We start from the raw sequence: 20325 nt of genomic DNA, 5'->3' as shown, positions 1-20325 counted from the left end.
TGTTTGAACAATGTGAACGAGCCTGCCATATTCGCTGGGTCTGCCTCGCTCCTCGGCACCTGCAAACGGCAAATATTGTTGCAGGTCAAAGCGATTTAAGCGCCAACGGAGTGCCAGTTTGCAACTCGTTTATTGCCCCTCGCTGATCTGTGGACACATGTTGCGGCATCGTTTGCCGTCGCTATCTCCAGCTGGTTGCATGCGGCGGCTGGTTGCTGATTAGCATCGCCATCGCCATCGTCATCGCCACTCGTGTCAGCTCCGTAGATAAGCCACCTGCCCCCCCGTCTGCAGAGTACGCCAATCCTACGGATATATCCACTCCGTTGCGAGCCGGCATCGATGCCACAAATCATTGCCAAACATGATTTCTTATTATGGCCAGCCAAGGTGTGGCTTGAATTCGTGTTAACCTTCCAGTTTAGACTTGTTATTTCTGATTTAAATGCATGTAATTTTAATTATAATGAATTAGCTATTTATAAATGTATACAGGTTGATTTATTCAGCAGGATGTTAGTTGATCGCTGGCGGGATCTGCGACCAGTTTGGCGAGCTCGTATGCATTACATTAAATTATCGACAATATTTCGGCTCTATCTCTATAACATTTATATATTTAACAACTTGTTTTTCTAACTTTTCATAAAAATTAATTAAAATCAATCTCGGATAGCCTTATTAGATTCTCTTCCCACCACAAACTGGCATGTGGACACGCACTTAAGTAAATATATCAATTTCTTTGATAACACGAACATGAAAGCTTCCTGCTGAGATGCTTCCCCTTCCTTCCCCAATCAAGATTTCCCCCAATCTCTGCCCACATGGAGTGGGGCCTCCGCTCATTAGCTGGTGCATTCGGAGATGCCGAACAAGCCACTTAATTTAAATTTAAATGTTTACTTCTCGCTATGCGTGTGTTGTGTGGGGCAAAGTATTTTGTCTTCGTTGCTTTCTGTGCTGCCACCCCATCCTCCTCAAGCCAAGTAGCACTCTTTCTTTACACTGAAAGTAAAATGTATTTCTACAAAATATATAACAGAATGATAAAATCATAAAGTTCAAGCTTCTAGGTCTATTTTCTCTCAGTGATCTATCCGCTCTGTGTGTCATGACATGAAAAGATTTATTTTCGGTATTCCATGGGCGACTAAAATGCGCTGTCAGCGCAGCAGTTGCTGCCATACGTCGCCCCTGCCCCGAGGCACTGCCTATGGCCACATTAGCTGATGGTGGTCCCGACTACAGCGCCTCGCCCCCACCCCAGCAGCTACGCCCCGGGGGGACCCACGGAGCGATCGGCCTGTTCCCCCTCATTGCACTTGACGCCCGAAATTGATGCGCAACTGCGACCGAGCCGGGCCACATTAATTAGGCAAAATATTGACACGCTGATGTGTGGTGTTGGCTATTGATTAATGCGCCTTCGTTTCGTTTTTTTCGTGGGTGTGGGGGCCTTTATTGGATTATTTTAAGGGGGATTTCTGGGGATTGGTGTGGCTTCTTGTTGGATTTAGTGAGTGCGTGGTATGATATGTGTGACGGTGGCTATTGGCAGCGGCCTAGTGTGTGGGCATTTTCTGGGGCAGGTGGCAGCCCTCCGAGCAGGCCCTGGGTATAACCTTCTTGATCTTTTTGCAGTGCCGAAAGAGGTTGGGTAAGCGCAGGATCAACTGCATCAGGGCTCCCCAACGGGCTCGTCCTGGAACGGGAAATGGCTTCGGTTTAGGCTACACGAAACTGCTCTGCAGCTTGTGTCTCATCCACTTACCATAGTCCTGGGCTTTGTACTGGTACTTGATATCCGGTTCTGGAGAGATCTCCTCCGGTCCAAACACCTCCAGCTCCTTGATCACAATCTCTGTACTAGATCCCAGGGACTTGCTGCTATTGATTCTTACTATCTGTGGACTGGGTTCCGGTGGTGGCACCGTGGAAACCGTGACTACATCGATGGACCCCGTGACGGTGGCCATCTTTACAGGAGGAGCATCCTCGGTAGGAGCTATTGTTTTAGCTTTTGCTTTGGCATCGGCTATACGGGCACAGCTCTCTGTGGTCTTTTTCAGCAGGATCCAGGACTGCTGGAGCACGTTGCCGTTTTCGATGAGTTTTTCGTAGCCCTTCAGGATGCGGCGCACATCCACTTTGATCAGCTCTTCGGGGACCTCGGGCAGGTCGAGTTCCTGTGGCAGGGTTTTATATTCTTAAAAGTAAACTATGCATTTTTTAAAATGATTTCTTAAAACATATGACAAGCTACCACCGCCCGAGGAGGATTTCCTTTAAAGCCTACCTGGGAGTTCTTGCGAAGATCCTCGAAGCGCTGTATTAGCTGTTTGATGTTCAACCTGCCTCCAGATCCTGCCCCAGCCACCGACGATGTGGTGTCACTCGACTTGAAACTGAGGCTCGAGGACTTGGCAGCCACTGAGGCCGCTGCTGCCGCCGCGGCCTGTGCCTCCTCCATAGTGGCGGAGCTCATCTGGCTAAGTATTTGGGCGGTCTGCTCCATAAAGGTGACCTGCCGCATGCGTAGCTCCCGGAGCCGGGTCTTTAGCTCGTCAAGATACGCCAGTTGTCGGGGAGTGGGCTGTTTGGTGGATGCCATAGTTCCGGCTGCACCTATCGCTGTTGATTGATAATTTTGCCCCCCAAAGCTTTACGAAAGCTATAACATCTGAGGGCCAGAATATGTGGGGAATTTGTGTTTTTGTTTATTTTTTGGGCTATGGCTTGGGTTATGTGTCAGGATAGTCGGCTCTATTGTGGTATGGAAGTGCTTAAAGATAAACTCTAACTGCTGATTTGACATTACCGTCCACGTTTACTTCCTGGATACCTAAAATATTACCCAAACTTAGGCTTAAACCTTTATAATTTCTAAGAATAATGGTCTAACTTGAGGAAATATTGTAGAGTATCCCCTGTTCGAAATACCCAATTATCGTCCTATTACTTGTAACTTTTATGAGCTCCAAATTGAGATATCGCCTGCAATTGCTTCTCGACTAACTAAGTTGTAACTGCCCGCCCCCACCTGGCTCTCCGACCCCCAGCCACCGGCCAATCTCTCCCCCAACTTTCATCAGCCAGCGGTCGAACAATGGCCATCCAGCGGGACTGGTCGGTGGGCCGATATAGCTATATATCTTTGGTTTAGCCTCTTACTTGGCCGGCCTCGGGATGCTGGGTGGGGGTGGGGCCGGGTTAGTTTGGAATTTCACGAAGAAAAACGTGCCGCTGCCAACGGCCGACGCCTACAATGAAGAAAAGGGGGCGTGTCGGCCACTCTGTGACTCCCAGACTGCTGTTGATTTCACCTGGAGGTGAGTGGTTGGTTGCCTGCCCCACCCCCTGAGCCGCCAGCCTGCAATTGTTGTTTTCATATTTTAATGCCTTTTTGAGTTGGTGGGCGTGGCACGACACGATTCTTCTTACCGATAAGCTGTTATTTTTATGGGCCCCCGCCGAATCGGATCGACTTGGAGCCGACTTGGAGTGTGGAAAGAAGTTGGTGGTGCCCGGTGGTGCACGGTGGTGCACGGTGGTGCTTTGTGGTGTGCGGTGTGGGCTGGCTGCCGACTTAAAGAAGTTAAAATTATTACACCGCAATTGTCTTGATCGTTGATTTATGTGCGCTTTTGTTGTCGGCTCTCAGGGCTCACGGCTTCGATTTTTTTTTCTTCGGTTTTTCTTAATTTTAGTTCGTTTCTCCGGAGTCGCCATTTGGCCAAAAGGCAAATTTGTGTGGCTGTTGATATTTATTAGGCCTGGCCTGGGCATTGGCATCAATTGTGTATGCAATATGGGAAGTTGATTATGCCTCTCATTAGCCACCGTATTTTTACTTTGGTCACGAAGGGGCGACAGTTCCCAGGAGCTTGGCAGCCCTTTTTTTCCTACAATAATATTTCGATTTTTTTTGGGTAATAGTCTTTGATCAAAAATATCTTTATTAGTGGTTTTTTATTGCTATGAATATTGTGCGGAAGTCGTTAAAATCATTAAATAATAAATTACCCAAAACATCCCATTAAGTAGGCAACACTTTTTATTGAAATATGGTTCCTCACCATTAACAGATGATTTTGGTAAAATAATACTTTTTATTATCTTATTTTTGTTAAGGTTACTTGAGGAAACTATTTTAGAAACTATATTGTATTAAAAAACATAATCCAAACTGAAAACCATCTTAAAATATTGAATCCATGTTGAAAACTAATTAAGTTCTTGTTTCTTCGTTCTCCTTCCTTGGAATATTTTTTGGGGAATGTCTGGCCGATGTCATAACAGTCGAACCAATCTCATCGCCTCCTGCAGCCAAGCCCAGCCCAGTCCGATGCAATCCCAGTCCCATTGTGTGACCCAGGTACCGGGCACGATTAAAGCCAACCGCATTCGCAGCCGCCTTCAATTGCCTGCAAACTTAATGATTTCATCTTTCATTGAATTCAAATTTGTTTCCCCAACGGGCCCCCACGATGTCCAAGTCCGATTTGCAGCTGTGCAGAGAGCACGAAGTTCGTCGTCGTCGTCGGTGTTGTTGAATGTGGGCGTGTCCCCATCGTACGCCCCTGGAGTTATTGTCGTTGTTCTGTTGTTGATAGCCACCGCCGATGTGGTCGTTGCCGGCTATCCGCCGAGCCTCGAATATAACGAATTTATTATTTATTTCACCTGACAGCACGAGCAACAGACTCTATAAATTTCCCTAGCCACTCCAGCCGGGCTTCATATTTATGGCCTCATCTGTATCTTTCTGGCGATGTGCATATGAAAACGAAATTATTGATAAGGTGGCCCATCCAAATACACGCATACCTACATATGAGAGCTGTGCTGTGTGCCGTAGAATTCTCTTATTTTTTTCAGATTTGATTGAAATACCGCTTTCGTCTGGCACTGCAACAGCTTCATTTCGACAGCCAAGGAAACAGAAGAAATCAGCTGCGGCGGCAACAAAGTTTATTGGCAACCGGCAACTGGCAACACACAAGAAGGCAAGAAAAATAAAACCTTAACCCAATATCCTGCTTATGGTCATAATTTTTACGCTGCTTCCAGCGAAAAAAATAAATAAATAAAGATCTGTAAAAAAAAAGAAGTGCTTGCGACCGCCTGGGCTCAGCTTATTGCAGTTGCCAGTCCAAGTGGAGGCAAGCTCCACACCGCCCTTGCCCACTTCTCTCCTTTCCTCCAAAAATGCCAACTTGCAGCGTATTTCATTATGAATTGCTCTTAACGATGTTCCATTTTTCATGTGCGCATTCATAAACCTTTTTCTTATTTTCGACTTGGACCGGATTGTTGTTTGCATCTTGCCGTTGTGGCTGCTCTCCTTGTTGTTGTTGGCCAGGAGAAGATTTTGTCTGGCGGTTTGGTAACCACCGAGACTCCTTCTCCCCGCTCCGGTTAGCAAGTGAATGAATAATTGCACTAAGGTGTTGTAAGGAGAGCTCGACTAGTCCCTGCTGCAAGCCGCACAGTGACTACAATATATTTGGGATTTGTTTTAAACTTAATTTAGAAATAAATCTATAAAATAAAAGAGATTATTAAAGAATAAAATTCTTTAAAATAATAGGGAGTAATGTTTATTATAAGGAAATTATGGAGATTTTATTTTTATTAAAATTAGTCTGTGAGATCCAAGTGAGTAGGCATTATAGCCTTCTGAGCGATAAATTTTATTTTTATGAATATGTAGTGTTTATTGAAAGACTATTACTATTTGGAATCACTTTAATGATTGACAATTCGTTGAAAAATATTTTAACTATCTTTGGAAAAAGTAATTTTTCAAATGCCAGTTACGGGCCCCCAGGGAGTTATAGTCCCTTCCGCTTCTAGAGTTTCGTTCCGTTTTAAAGAAATCCAATTCCCTTTTTAAAAATCTGCGGGACAGAGGCCAAGAATATGAGGCTCAGAAACACTCTAAAAAAAGGATTTTAATTTTAAATTGTATTAACAAAAAGGTATCTAAGTTTTTGGTAAATGTTTTTGAAATAATAACCTTATATTTTAAGGCCTTTTACATACTTTTTTATAAGTGAAGATCACTGATCATAAATTAGAAGAAACTTCTCTCAGTGTATTAAAGGGTTTCCTCGGATTGGTTCGGGCTGCTCTCAAAGGCACAGCAGGCAGTCATAAAATCGCGGCAAACACAATTGAAAAGCGGCTAGGTAGTGGGAGGCAGCTCCAAGGGAGTGGGGCTAAGGATGGGGATAGAGGCCAAAAAGATGAGGGGTCGATGGAGTCGTGAGTAAAGGAGTGCGGCGGCAAACACTCCACACTTGTCAGCAACGGCCTTAGCCGATTCTACCAGGGTGTCTGTGTACGTTTTTGGCCAGGCCGATGATCACCCCCTCCGCTCCTGGCAGCACCCCTCATCGCCCAACACCGCCGACTCTGGCTTATGCTCACAAATCATAAATTGCCGCCTTAAAATTTATCTTCAATTTTCGAGACCCCATGTGGTGCTTAGCGAATGGTGTTTTGAAATTTATTGCTGCATTTGCAATAAATATTGTCAGTTGAGTTGGGCTGGTCGCGCGTGGAAGAGGGACGGGGCGAGTGGAAGCGAGATGGCCATAATGGCGGCGTTTGCTTGCTTTTTGCATGATTGCCGCTGTAACGCCTCTGCCTACAGGTCACCCCCCCCACACCTCAGTGGTGCCCTACGCCCCTGGAAGTCGCCCCATTCAGGCAGCTCCTTCATCCTTCGCCTCCCCTTGGATTGTTTATTGTTTTCGTGCATATTAATGTACGTTGATTGCGGGCCATGGTTGGGTTAGTGGGTGCTGCAGGGGAATCCCCCTCTGTGGCAGTTAGCAGCTGCCGTACTCCCCCTGTGGCACTTCCCTTCTTGCATCTCTCACCCTGCAATGATTGTTAATTTACAGCGCGAGAAATTGATTGCCATTTTGTTAAGATAGTGTGTGCAGCAGGGACAGGGCTGTACAGGCCTCAAAAGAGGGGAAAGTGTTCCACGGAGGTGTGGCCTTCAATATTTCCTGGTTAATTGTGGTTTCCTTTGAACTAACAAATTATTTATTGCCCAGAGCCCTTCGTGGGGGCTGATGCGGCATGGCACTAATTGGAGAGAGCCTCTAATGAAATCATCAAGGTGAAAAGATTCTTAGCCCTGGTTATAGATAGCTCAGATTAAGATTTATGGCAGATGAGTTTTATTTAATTTTTGCATGAGTTCAAGCCCGGTCTGTACTATTTTTCTCCACTTTAGCCCTCGGCACACAGTAAATTGAAGTAAGCCCAGAAAGCTTCGACGACTCGTTGGACGTCAGCCGGCATTGGCAGAGCCATCAATCAATTCACTCACATCCCCATACACGGACACTCGAAATGTAAACCTCGTAACGCCGGGGCTGCCTATCGAATCCGAAAGAATGGAATAACTTTCCCTTCCACCTCCACGCCCAGCTCGAGCACCAAACCCTCTGTCGCCACAATTTGTTTGCACTGCTGTCAGGCGGCGGTGACTCTTTCGATCTCCACTCTCGTACTTGGGCCTGTAAAAAGAGAAACGGGATAACAAGTGCACTGAAAGAAAAGAAAATACTTTGAACTTAAATCTTAATTTAAATCCCATTTCTAAGCTCATCAGTTAAATTTAAAGACTTTGTTTCTAAGCCATTCATATTTATTACTAGGGTTTCTTGTGGATATTTCCTAGAAGACCATTTTGACTGTGTAGCTCCAGACAGGCCATACACAAAACCCATCGATTGAAGCATGTGACAGGCATCAGGCAGAGCTCATCAATCTCCTGTCGGACCAAACAAAATATGCAATATGTTCACATTGCGGTAGGGAGCAACCTCAACACGAAAGCCGAGCATCGATAACAGGGCCCGAAAGAGATGGCCAAGGAGTGGAGGACTGGCCGGGAAAATGTCAGGGGCAAAAGTGAGATATACAAACAAAAATTAGAACTTCGTCGATACCCCTTCTTGTTTTTGCGGCCTAACCACATTCAGTAAATATTGTTCGGGCCAGAACACAAGCCAAAGCCGACGCCGAAACCGAAAAGAGGAAAAAAAAAAAATTAGAGAATATGTGTTGACAGCAGTCATCAATCAAGTGACACAACTTTTGACATGTCAAATGAACGAGCGGCCGCATAAATTACAACACCGACAACAAAATCAACGGAGAGCATTTATAAAGGCGACCCCGAAAACTACCATAGACTGGTGGGGGGGCGATAGTGTTGGAAGTCCTACGGTAGCGGGGCGACAATTGGAAAATCAATTTCGTTGGGGAGGGGAGGATGTGCGGTGTGTTCAGTGTCATTACACTTATCGATAAGATTGATAAGAGTAAACGGTTTTGCGTGTCGCGCTACCTTTTCCCGACTGACTGACTCATGGGCTGCACCACAGAAGCGCCGCATTTAATCACTCCACACGGCATACGGCACACACCTCTCCTTGGGTTATCCATCTCGGCCCAGACAATCTGTCAAACAGTCACGCTGACAGGCATTTCCACTTAAAACAATGCCAAACCAGCAACAGCTGCGGAAAAACTCCTCATTTCACTCTCCACCCGGCTATGTAATTTATCCGGGATTCGGCTTTCGGATGCGGTGGGAAAGTCGCTCAGCCGGCAAAACGCTCGAGATTGTGTTTATGTGCCAGTGAGTACTTAACTCATTAGTTTCGAACTCTGATTGCTTGGCTTGGCCTCAGTGGATTTAATGTATAACGATTGCATAACGATTATTTAAAAAAGCAATTCTTAATAAATTGCATAATTTAATGAGATTTAATTCGGACTAGAGGCTTTAGCACCCAGCATTAAACAGATAATCCCTCAGAATGTCAAATTTTGAAATCTTGACTAATTATCTGAATGACAATGTCATCGCCTAAAAATTCAAGCTATTCTGAAACTGAAAGAAAATTATTTTTCAAACTAAACCCAAAGAATTAAAACAAAAGTTGGCAACAGTTTGGAGTTTGTTTTTCACTTTTCGCATTGTTTCGGGCCGTGACAGATTTTGCTTTTTGGCAGGGCCTGTATGTGTGTGTGTTAATGGGAGAGGAAGTGTGTGTACAGTATGGCTGGCAGTGACAAATCCTTTACCGTTATTTGCGCATGTCGACACTTTGACAGGCGCCGACACATGCGAGTCTCTCCACGTACGTAGTGGGGTAAAGCCCCTATCATATTTCTTTCGGTCTCAGTGGATTCTCTTTGTTGATGTCGCTTCCTGCCTTGCCCAGCTTGCGGCAAAGTTTTTAATAAATTTGCACCGTTTTTTTTTTGTTTTCATTGCTGGTTTTTTTTTTGCTTTGCGGGTGAACGAAATCCACCGAAAACATTTATTTCAATTTTCCCCTCATGTCGGACAGGCAGCGTGAGCAACATGAGAAAGGAAAATTGCTGTTGCCAGAGTACTTTACAAATTTGTTTCCGTCTCAGTTGAGGCGACAGGCGAGGAGCGTTGACAGCTGTCAGTTGAGCTGGCTCTTGAGTCGCAGCCAAAAAATATTGACAGTTATCGTACGTCACATGCAAATCAAGTCCGACACAGTGCAGTCGGGCGATATGTTTACGGTAACTGCTACACTGAATTTGGAGATATTTGTCGTTTTGGTTCAATATGTCCATTGGAGGTGTCTACAAAGTAACAAGCTAAAAGGTCATACTTACTTAAAAAGTTCTTACAAATTCTTTAAAAACATCAAATCAAGAATCTGATACTTCCCTGGCAGCCAACTCTTACCACAATAAAGGTTCCTTAAAAATAACAAAGTATAATAGAAAGAAATTAATAATATAAAAGTTTTCTTCTGCCCTTCTCTATTTCTATTAATACAATATACCTCTTTTCTCTATAAGTACCTACTATAAATACCCATAGCATCTACTTACAACAATGTATCATTTTCTTGAGACAAACCCCTTGAAATACCTTTCGCTAACAAAGTAACAAATCAAATGAAGCAGCCAAATGAATTGAAATGAGAAAATCCTTTGCAATTAAGAACTTTGCAATTTTGTTGACACAACATTCTTTGAATTGTTTGCAAATTCCCCAGCACTCATTTGATTTACGATTTACTGCGCTGCGATGCGATGAAAGTAATTTGGCGCTCGAGACTCGAGTATCTTTCAAGCTTTTATTTTTTTTTTCTTAAATTTCCCGAATTTCCCATCCGTTCATTCCATTCCATCCGCCTTGACGGTTTGCCAGGCTGTTTGTTGCCTGTCTGGGACTGACATGTTGGCATCTCTTTGTAATTGATTAGCCAGCGGGGTTATTCACTGACACTGCATGTCGAATCCAATGAGAACAACCTCCTCTCCTCAAGGGGAGATCACTCGAGAGTGTTTTCAGGGCGTGTGTCCGCCAGTGATTGATCGAACTGATCGCAGAATTCAATTGATCAAGCACACTTGCCTATTATGAACCCGATGAGATCATGAATCATTTGTTGAAAAAAAAAATGTGAGTGATGTATATGGTAAATTAAAGTTTTTAAAGGGTATGCAGCTTGAGCTTACTCCATGGTTTATTGGCTAATTAAATCGTGCATTTATTTCAACATCAGCGGATAATTGAACAATCGCTTTGTTTGTATGGGATTTACGGACAAATATCTGGCCGGGCCTCTTATCTCAGTCACTGTTGATGTTGGATTGCCGCATTCCGTTCACTTTGTGATCGATGGGGGGTCATAAAGCTGCCAAAGTGTAATCCAGTAGGCGCCTATGGGGAGCGGGGTAACCGCATCTAACCACGTTCGCAGCCTACACCACAATATAATGGCTACAATATGTGTTTATCTTGTGGATATAGTGACAGATAAGCGGCGAGTAAACCCTGTGATTTACAATGCCCGCTTCCCCCATCAATCAAAACCGGAAACGTCAGATCGTCGCCTTAAATAATGATCTTTCTCTTTCCACGAATCTTTTTTTTCCCTCTTAGTTTGTGTGTGTGCCCCCCAGCTACGATCAATAATTCGCCGCTTATCGGGAATGCAATTTATAATACAAAATGGCAGGCGAAAGCCGCTCGCAAAAAGGGCCCATAATTAATATTTAAAAGCTGCTCCAGTGCCCTGATCCCTTCAGATCCCTTTGGAGCCCATCTGGCAGTCTCAACCATTGCTCCATCGGCGATTCCAATCAGATAACATTAGCACGTCACATCACACAGCGTGCAAAAATTATTATTCATTGAATTTGTGATAAATGTGACAGGCCCAACAGCACTCCAAGGGGTCGGTCTGCATCTCTGGCAGCCCCTCTGCATTTCCAGACCAGTGCCAGTATACAACAACTACCAATTCCCTGGCAACAAGGCCGAGACCGGGCCGAACCGGGCCGCATCGAAGCTGTCAAAAATTTGTTGCAAAAAGATATTATCTGGTATGGATGGCAAGGACTGGCGATGACGATGACGGAGCCTGTCTTTCTGAGTTTGCCTGATGACTGTGTGAGCGTCAGTGTTGGCAAAATGGCATGTTTTTTGAGTTTTAAAGTCGAGAAATAAAATTTAAATTAGTCCAGCTACTAGAAAACTTAGATCTTCCTTTTTAAAAATTACTAATAATTTCCCAAATAAAGTAAAACAACCAGGACTTGCTTTATTATTTGTAAACTTTCTTTTTACTTTTGAATATTAAACCCTATTATGGTATTACCCTGGCTGGTTAAAGGACATCACTGGTCCGAGTGTATGTGCTCTGGGCCCATCAATAATAAGGCGATGAGGATGTGGCTCTGCTCAACGATGCCGACGCTGATGATGGTGATGACCATGATCGATGATTGACCTGTTTTTGTTTTGCCCATCTTTAGAGTGACGATGGCTGGCGAGTCTCTCCCCGATGCCGGCCACACCCATTGACAGGCATGTGCAGTGTGCAATTATTTGAGGGGATCCGCCACAACTACAGCAACAACATGGGGGCAGTACTCAAATGGGATTGCCACATTGATTGATGTGCTCAATAAATTGCACGCAGAGCATCAACTGTTGCTGTTGTCTGCCACCAGGAATGTGGCATATGATAAGGCCAATGGGAGGTGGCAACATCACAGAGCCTGCTTTGAATCTAAGATTTCAAATTCTTTAAAAAGAAGGAAGTAGGGGTTAACCTTTCAAAAAAGAATCTCGACAGTTGGAAATTCTGTCGTCAATTATTAAAAAAAAATATGCACATTGTGCGATTTTTATTTCATTTTTCACACTTGACATTTTTCGGCGACAATAATTTAAACTCAAACAAAATAAGTTGACATTTTGGATGCCACCTTATTTTCGAATATTATTCACATATGCTATTGGGATCTTAATCCCCAATGGAATGCCTTTCAGCGCATGAATCAGCGGGTAGGCCCACACACAGAAGACGACTCGATGGCTCACCCTTCCCACTGCCCTTTGGCAGTCCTCGGCCGTGTTTTAATTATGGTTTTTAATTTCACGGCCCATATGGCGGGCTGTCAGGTGATTTCCACTGAAATATGCACAGAACTCACATCTATCAGCCACGCTTGGGCGGAGGGGCTGAATTGCCAAGAGCCAAGAAATGCCAGTGAGCGGTGAAATATTTTACTCTATTTCTGTTTTCGTCTTTCAGAATGAAATTAAGTGTTAATCTCATTTGATTTGTCATTTTCACATGACGTGATTTCTCGGCCTTCTCGGCCTTCGCGCTTTCGGAATCTCGCAATGGAAGCGATCGCTCTGGCCCGTGATGAATGGGAAACAAATGTTTCTCTGACACATTTATTTGTTTAATGAGACGTTGAATAATTAGTTGGATATGGCACAAGCTCAAGAAAATACCGCTCGACCCAAAGGCAAAACAATTCGAATAGATGTGGACATTCAGCCCCCTCTCTGAATACTGAACCCCGGATCACACCCTCGCGTCCGTCCGTTGGCACAGCAATTTATAAATTATGATTGACGACTTTGTGTGCGGAATTGTGTGACCTATCGCAGTTAGCCTTCCCCGGTCCCTGGTCTCCACTTGACCCCCCATCCATACTCCCCGGCTATCCTCCTCTATCATGTGAGAGTCGTCTGACAGTTTTCTATATAGTTTTTGCTCTGGCCTCGGTCATTATGGCTGACAGCGCGCCTTCAAAATGATGAGTTTAGATTGATGGCCGCACATCACTCAGCGAGATGGCAGTCGCACCGAGCCATAAAGGAAATATCCGTGGATTGTGCGAAATGCAGATACTCTTTGCAAAAAAAATTTATCAAGAATGGGAAAAGGATAACCCCTAAAATCGGCGAATAAAGTCTGTCTATAGAGAGATATGTATACAAACCAAAAGGTCTAAAAAACCACAAAAGACAGAGAGAAATCTACCTACTTAAAGAAAGGTTTTCCAAACCTCTTCTGCAATAAAATAACCCCAATCTAGAGAGCATCAATCCAATGCAATTTTAGTTTTCGACTGTGGTTTCGGGCTCTCGCCTGTTGACATGTCACTAATTTCGAGCTCCCCAAGCTGATTTTGCTCGAAATTTGATTTTCGCTGTAAGCCAGCCCCAGGGACCCAGCCGCTTCTGTCCCCTTTCGCCACTGAGCCCTGAGTCGGCGATGATTGATGGGTTTGGCATATGAAAAAGCAAGCAGAAAACAAAACCCTTTTTCGAAACATATTCTATGTCACTTTGCCAGCCGGAGGAGGGATACACACGTATTAATCATCCACGGAGCTGGGCCAAAGTGATAAATTAAGTTTCAAGACGATTGGGAAATGTCTGTCGAGTAATTAGTGAGTTGAGCTGGGCCTGGATCTGGATTCGGATTGGGATATGATGAGGCCTAGAGAGCCATAGCCATATAATGATGTGCATGACAGAAGAAAAGTAAGAGACCGAAATTAAATATGATAAAAGACCCACACAGTCTGTTGCCGTAATTAAGTATGACATGCAAAAGTATGAATTATCACTGAAATGTCAAAATGTCACAGCTGCCATCAGGCCGAGGAGAAGACCAAGTCGGAGGAGCTGGCTGGCGGAAGGCATAAATATGAGGCAGAGATGGAGACACGCCGCGTGTGGGATTAACTGACTTGAAAATTTATGATATGAAAAATTACTTTGGCTGAGAGCTAAAGATGCAAAGAGCTGGCGAGATGCAAACACACAAATACCCAACCCAACCCAACCCATGCCAACACAAAGAGAGATGTTTATTTTGTATTTTATTCGTCGTCTCCCATTGAGCATCGAGAAAATTTGTGGCCCGAACAAATTTTCCAAAGTCTGTTCTGCGTTGAAAAATTAATGTGCACGACTGTCACTGCAGTGACAGAGATGCGATGTGCCGGGCGATGTGAATGGGGTTCATATTTCGATCCAGACCGGGTTTCGGCTGCGGATCAGGGCGTGAGGGTTGCTGTTGTGAAAGCTTTTGATAAATGATTTTGAAATGTGACAAAATGCTTACGAGCGGGATTAACGGACGACGAGATGACGACGGCTCAAGGATAGCCTGCCGCCCAGGCTACAAAAAAGAGTTATTTGCCGTCTGAGGGACCAGTAAGTTTGTTTTGTTCCATCGGAATCAGATGGGATTTTAGAGATTTGTTGAAATGAAGTTGTTACCAAAGTGGATGTTGGAATTAAGAGGGCTAAGTGGAGGAAGGAAATCAAACAGGAGCATGGAAGTATCTCTAATAATAGCTGGCTAATACTACTTTATATTGTTTCCAGTTTGAAATACCTTGTTTGTCTTTGTTTTCTTATATAAGTTTCAAGCTTGCATATATTGTCTTTCACTTTTGTGTTCATCAAGGCATCCATCAACCGCCGTCGCGCCATTATTAAGACTCAAAATCAAAAGACGCCTCGGGTATCGGTTAGCCCCCGGGTTGGTATCATGCCCCGGCGTCGCCATCAATGATCGTTTGATCGGCGATGGGTGATGGGTGATCAGTGATCGCCGCCTTTTGGCATTTCCATGCCATCCATCTTTTCCGTTTTGACGCATCTGAAAGCGACGGCGACATACTCAGAAACTGAATTGCAGAGCCAAGACGATCGGCCCACGAGATCGATGGCTGGGTCTTCCGACAAGGTGATCGCAACGGGCCAAGACACCATCAGTCAAGTGCCGCGACAGGGTCCGTGGCGGGGTCAATTCGCCGTGACAGCTCCCTTGATTTATGCGCCAGACACTTGAGTAACCCTCCAGATAATCGTCGCTTCCCCGCCACAGCGCACACTGCTTATCATATAATTAACCAAATCGATAATGTTATTACACTGTCTATAAGTCGAGCCCCGGGAGATCGTGGCCAGCTTGATAAATGGCGGCCCAGAGTGTGTCAGGTGTCGCGATTGTTTGGCGGGGGAAGTGGCAAGTACTTGAGCAGCATTTGACAAGATGGTAAACAGAGATTGAAACCTTAAGGGATTGGCTTTGAGGAGGGAGGGTGCGATGCTACTTGGTTAATTGAAAGGCTCTATCCATATACTAAAGTACCCTAGAAGAAGGGAGTGTGGGAAGATACTATTCCAAAATGTATAGCTTTGGTTACCCTACCACCTTCCCACATAATATTAAAATCCTATTAAGTTTCCTATCCTATCCTATTAATGAGCATCATCTAGTCCATACCATTGAGACCTGGCTTTCTTTGTTTGGGGGCGATTAAGCGAAAGCGCCACTCCCTAACCTCCCAGCGCTGTCCACTTTCCGTTCCTGGCACCCCATATAAATCAATTAATTTAAACTGTCAGGCAGCTGTCAAATTGTGTTGCTACCGGGAGCGTTTTTCGTTTCGCTTTTGACTCGCTCGGCATCACATCAGCTTGGCTCGCTTTTTGGTTTTGGCTTCGACGGTGGGGTTTTGTTTTTATTTTGGTTTTGTTAGGTTTTTTGTTTTGGTTCTCGGAAGGCGAGAAGTGAGAAGTAAGCGAGACTTTGGCTACGACGGCGACATGTCGAGATTTACTGAGTGATTGACGACTTCATGTGTCATTAAATACCGTTAGCAGTCGACTCTCCACAGTCGTTGGTGTCGCTTTTGTGCTGCCCTGGACTGGACTGGACGGGACTAGCCCGAATGGGACGGAGCTGGAGTCATTTTTCATGCCACGTCGTTCGTGTTTAGTGAAAGTCGTTGCCTTGCCTTATTTGTTGCTTTCAGGGACGTGACTGTCTGTCTGTCTGGTGGTGTCTCTGTGTGTGTGTCAGTATCTGTGTGTGATTAGTTGCAATTAGACATTACACCGCGGGGGCGACAATTACTCTCCGACATGAATTAGTTAATTCCAAGTTGGGAGGCAGGTGAAACGGGATTGGATGTGTGGCTGTATTTCTTTATTTTTTTATTAAAAACAAGATTGGAGGGGTTTTGGGTATTGATGTCTTCAAAACTTTAAGATATTACATATCCAAGAGTCTTATAAAGGCTTTAGAAAAAGTTCATATAAGTATATTGCGTATACGACGTGGTGTACTAGCTCATCTTTCTGAATGATAGACGGAGAATAAGGTAAGAGTTCTTAGTTCCATTTGTATTTCCTTTGAATCTAATTACAATCACCTCCTTGCCTTGTAATTCAATCAGCTTAGCAGATCCGATTTCCTAAATTATCTCAATAACACCGAGTCAGATCCCCGCATATGCAGACAGAATTGAAATTGACTCGAGGACTTCAGGACACCGCCCCTCCCAAGGACCCCCTTGGCAGCAACAATAAAACAGCACCAATTGCTCCTGGCTCCTTTAGTCCTTGCAATCCTCGATTCTCGTCCTCAAATCCCCGGTTGGACTGGCAATGTTAACTGGCACTCAACTAGCAGCTTATTAGCAAACTTTCCCATTGGATTATATAGTTGAATATTATAATAATCGAGTTAGGTTCGTGTAAGTGGGTGCCCAGATCCCCCAGCCCCTAGCCTGATGCCCCCCCTCGATTGCAGGGGCTTTGGGCCATGGTTAGCAGTCAGCTTTCATGCACAATTTCCGTTTTCATAGCTCCGGGCATGAAAATAAGCCCACAGTTTACGAGACGACGGGCACGAGTGCGGCGTCTCATGTTGGTGTAACAAAAAGTGGGCAACTTTTTAGAGCGTCGAGGAAATACTTTGCTAAATTGCCAGGGCTGTGGCAGTGGCAGTAGGAGAGCCCCCCATGCCCCGCCCACTCCATTTGGGCATGCCTTCGTGGAATGGCTACAAAAACCAATAACAGGACGTAATACACTCATGTGTGCGAGGAGCGGGGGGACTTGAACTTTTACAAATCGTTAGCATTTCGCACGTTTATTGAGTTGTTTTTGTATGTAAATTGGTTGCATAACTTTTGCCATGGAAAGTGTCGAGTGGCCGGAATGGAAGCACAAACGCAATGTAACCCTTTTTTCCCAGCTCCCGCACTAGTCTACTCTACACTGGATTATTGTCTGTAGATTTTCAGATACCCAAACGAACATTCCCAGCCCGGTCTGAATGTCCTCGTGTGCATAAACTTTGATTCCACTTTGAATGCGCCAGCGCATTCTAAACACGTTAAAGTTGTATATAGTAGTTGTATAGAAGGTGGAATGCCCTGTAACATATTTTAAGAAAATTATTATTTTAGTAGGTACTAGGTTCTCAACACAATTCATAGAGAAATAGTTTATTTTACTAACTAATTGTGGTTACATCTTAATAGCTAAGTGAAGACACCTTTCTGGCCCTACTGGGTATAAAAAGTTTAAGCTATTTTGGTATCTCACAAACGGAAGGCTTTCTCTGGTTGAAAGGAGAAGAGGAGTGGGTTGTCCTGTCTGTGGTTCTGTTTGTTGTTGTCAGTTCGGTTTGGTGGTGCATATTTGTCGTTTGTGGCTTTCAACTGCAAATATTATAGCAAATTGAACTGTAAATAGTTTTTATTGCCCTTTAGCCACAGAGCCAGAGTTGAGGGTTAAGAGTTTGTTGGCAATGAAGTGCAAGCATAACTCTATCGGCATGACAATCCACAGATTTGTTTGCAGAAATACCAATTTCTAGAAGATCCTTTTAAAGAAACTCAATGATAAAGTCAGAGAAGTAATATTTATGCAAAAATACTTTAATTTCAATAATATTTTCAATATATATTATTTATTCCAATCGTTTTTCAATTAATCCATTCACCTCCATTATTTCACTCGAGTTTCAACGACAGTGGGTTGCCAAGCTTGACACCTACCCAAAAATAATCAAATAACAACCGATGACGCCCCCCGTCTGATGATTAATGATTGGCAAATTAATATGAAATTCCGCCATCGCCGCCGCCGCCACCCGACTTCGAGAACACGAAACTAATAATTTGTGTGCCGTAATTTGCATAGATATATCATTATTATTACATTTCTTTCCCTTATTTCGTATACGCCTGGCATTTTCATCAATCAATCCGTGCTGGCGGGCGGGGGAATGACATGACATGAAAAATATGTTTGCCAGTCGATGGAAAAATTATAATTTATAAAAATTTTAAGAGCACTGCAACGTGCGCTACTCGCCATCAATCAAAAAAATCTCGGTGGACATTGCAGACCGTCGGGACGGATGGCGAACAAATGGAAGGACGTTTGTCTTGTCTCCGAATTCAGGAGGATTGACTTTTCCTAGATGCTCTATCTATTCTCATAATATTTCAGATATCAGAAAGAGTATTTAGAGACTTATTTTTACCTTTTTGTCTGGAATCTAGATATAAATAATTGGAATTATGGTACCAAGTCACTGACAATGAGACTAAGACCATGACGGCCATACCTTCCAAAGATGATGATGTACCTCTCTGACTCCTTTGTTCTACTTGGCTTGCCGGATGTTGAAAAATGTGAAAATTGTGAAAAATCCTACAACAATTTATAATAACGATGCCCCAAAACGGAAATGGCGGAAAAAAGCAGTATATTAGATTTGTTCCAGACCCGGCCGGGCCGTCGGTCGGTCGGTCAGACATCAATTTGTACGCTCTCAAACGAGAGATTAATGGTGTTGCACTGACACGGGGCATCTAATAGTGCCGGCTCACATTAAATGCCACCTAATTAATGATCAAACTGTTGCAAGATGCGACACGCCCCCTCCAGCAATACGTGCCCACATTTCGCACGACTGAGAACTGAGAGCCGAGTGACAGTCACTCCATATAGATGATGATTGCACTCTTCAATTGTATACTATACGATACACTTCCCTTCCGGGTTGTGTAAGCCAGTGATTAATGAGCTTATTATGTACTTTACCACTCCCCACCTCCCAATCCTGTAGAAAGTCAGAATTTCTTTTCTTTTTGGCACAGGCCTCATTATTCTTCATTGTTCATTTGACGTTGTGTGGCAAAAAGATTTATTACTCTGCCAAAGGCCAGGGTAGGAAAAATATTTTAGGGCTTTGTTGTAGCACTTCCAGCAAAATAGTGTGAAAATTCATAAACTTACAAATCACATGAACATATTGTCATTTGGTGTTGAGTTTTCCCAGAGGGGAGTTATCTTTTTAATTCATTAATAAAAGAAAACATAATTGAACATAATAAATTAACTTTCTGCCACATAATATTTATTAAGAGTATAATTATTATGATATTTAATAAAATATTCAACGAATAATTGTATGGAATTTAAGAGCCGCCTCGGGTCGGTGATTTTGGATTAAAAAATTACCGTTGAGATCGGCAATTTGCAGCATCAAGGCTAGGACAACAGCAACTTGTATTGCAGATACGACGGCAGTATCAGGAGCGACGACAAGACAACATCGGCGAGAGCCGGGCTGACAGCTGTCAACATGTCGTATGATTAATGTTGGCCAAATGCGGTTGCATTTTTGTGCGTTTCGCTCTGTAAATGAAATGATAAATTGGGTGTGCAAACATTCTGCTCCACTCTGGACCGATTTTCAGCTTAATAACGAAACGAAAAGAGACCAACCAACCAGTCAGGCCCGCGTCGAGCCAGAAGTCCCTCAATTAAATTGCCTTTCACCAGCAGAATGCCATTCAGGAAACTTTGCCACATATCCGTTCGTTCATTCCGCACTTGGAGTTGCACAAATAGTCGTTGTTGTTGTTATTGTTATTTCAGTTGTTGTTGCTGTCGGAGTTGTTGCAGTGGCACGCCTTTGTTGACACCTTTTGCCAACACAACCTCGGGCGCTGTCGTGGCGTGTGTGAAGTGGCATGTCCACATCCGTTTCGCCTCGCATTTGATTGATTGAAACTGCAGTTGCAACTTGCTGGCACCAAAGGCGACGACAGCTCGCTGCTGGCATTTAGATGGGTTCTGGGGTCTGGGGGGGTCTTGCGGCA

At 44.0% G+C, this 20325-nt stretch overlaps 1 protein-coding gene across 2 annotated transcripts; it reads right to left on the bottom strand.

The window, feature by feature from the left end:
• Positions 1–1432: 1432 nt before the first annotated feature.
• Positions 1433–2805, bottom strand: LOC108125321 (uncharacterized). Of its 2 annotated transcripts, none has more exons than XM_017241451.3 (3): positions 2300–2805; positions 1775–2189; positions 1433–1721 (listed from the first exon to the last, which is right to left on the bottom strand). In XM_017241451.3, the coding sequence occupies exons 1-3, from the start codon at positions 2612–2614 to the stop codon at positions 1552–1554; spliced, it is 900 nt and encodes a 299-aa protein (XP_017096940.2). In that variant the 5' UTR covers positions 2615–2805; the 3' UTR covers positions 1433–1551. The 2 variants fall into 2 exon arrangements, with proteins under 2 accessions (XP_017096940.2, XP_017096941.2); XM_017241452.3 differs by having other exon boundaries at positions 1433–1705; positions 2300–2804.
• Positions 2806–20325: the final 17520 nt, after the last annotated feature.

The sequence above is a fragment of the Drosophila bipectinata genome, chromosome 2L (genome assembly GCF_030179905.1).
Source record: "Drosophila bipectinata strain 14024-0381.07 chromosome 2L, DbipHiC1v2, whole genome shotgun sequence".
Lineage (NCBI taxonomy): Eukaryota > Metazoa > Arthropoda > Insecta > Diptera > Drosophilidae > Drosophila > Drosophila bipectinata.
Note: the sequence above shows the minus strand (reverse complement) of the source record. Positions and strands in the feature narration are given on the sequence as shown.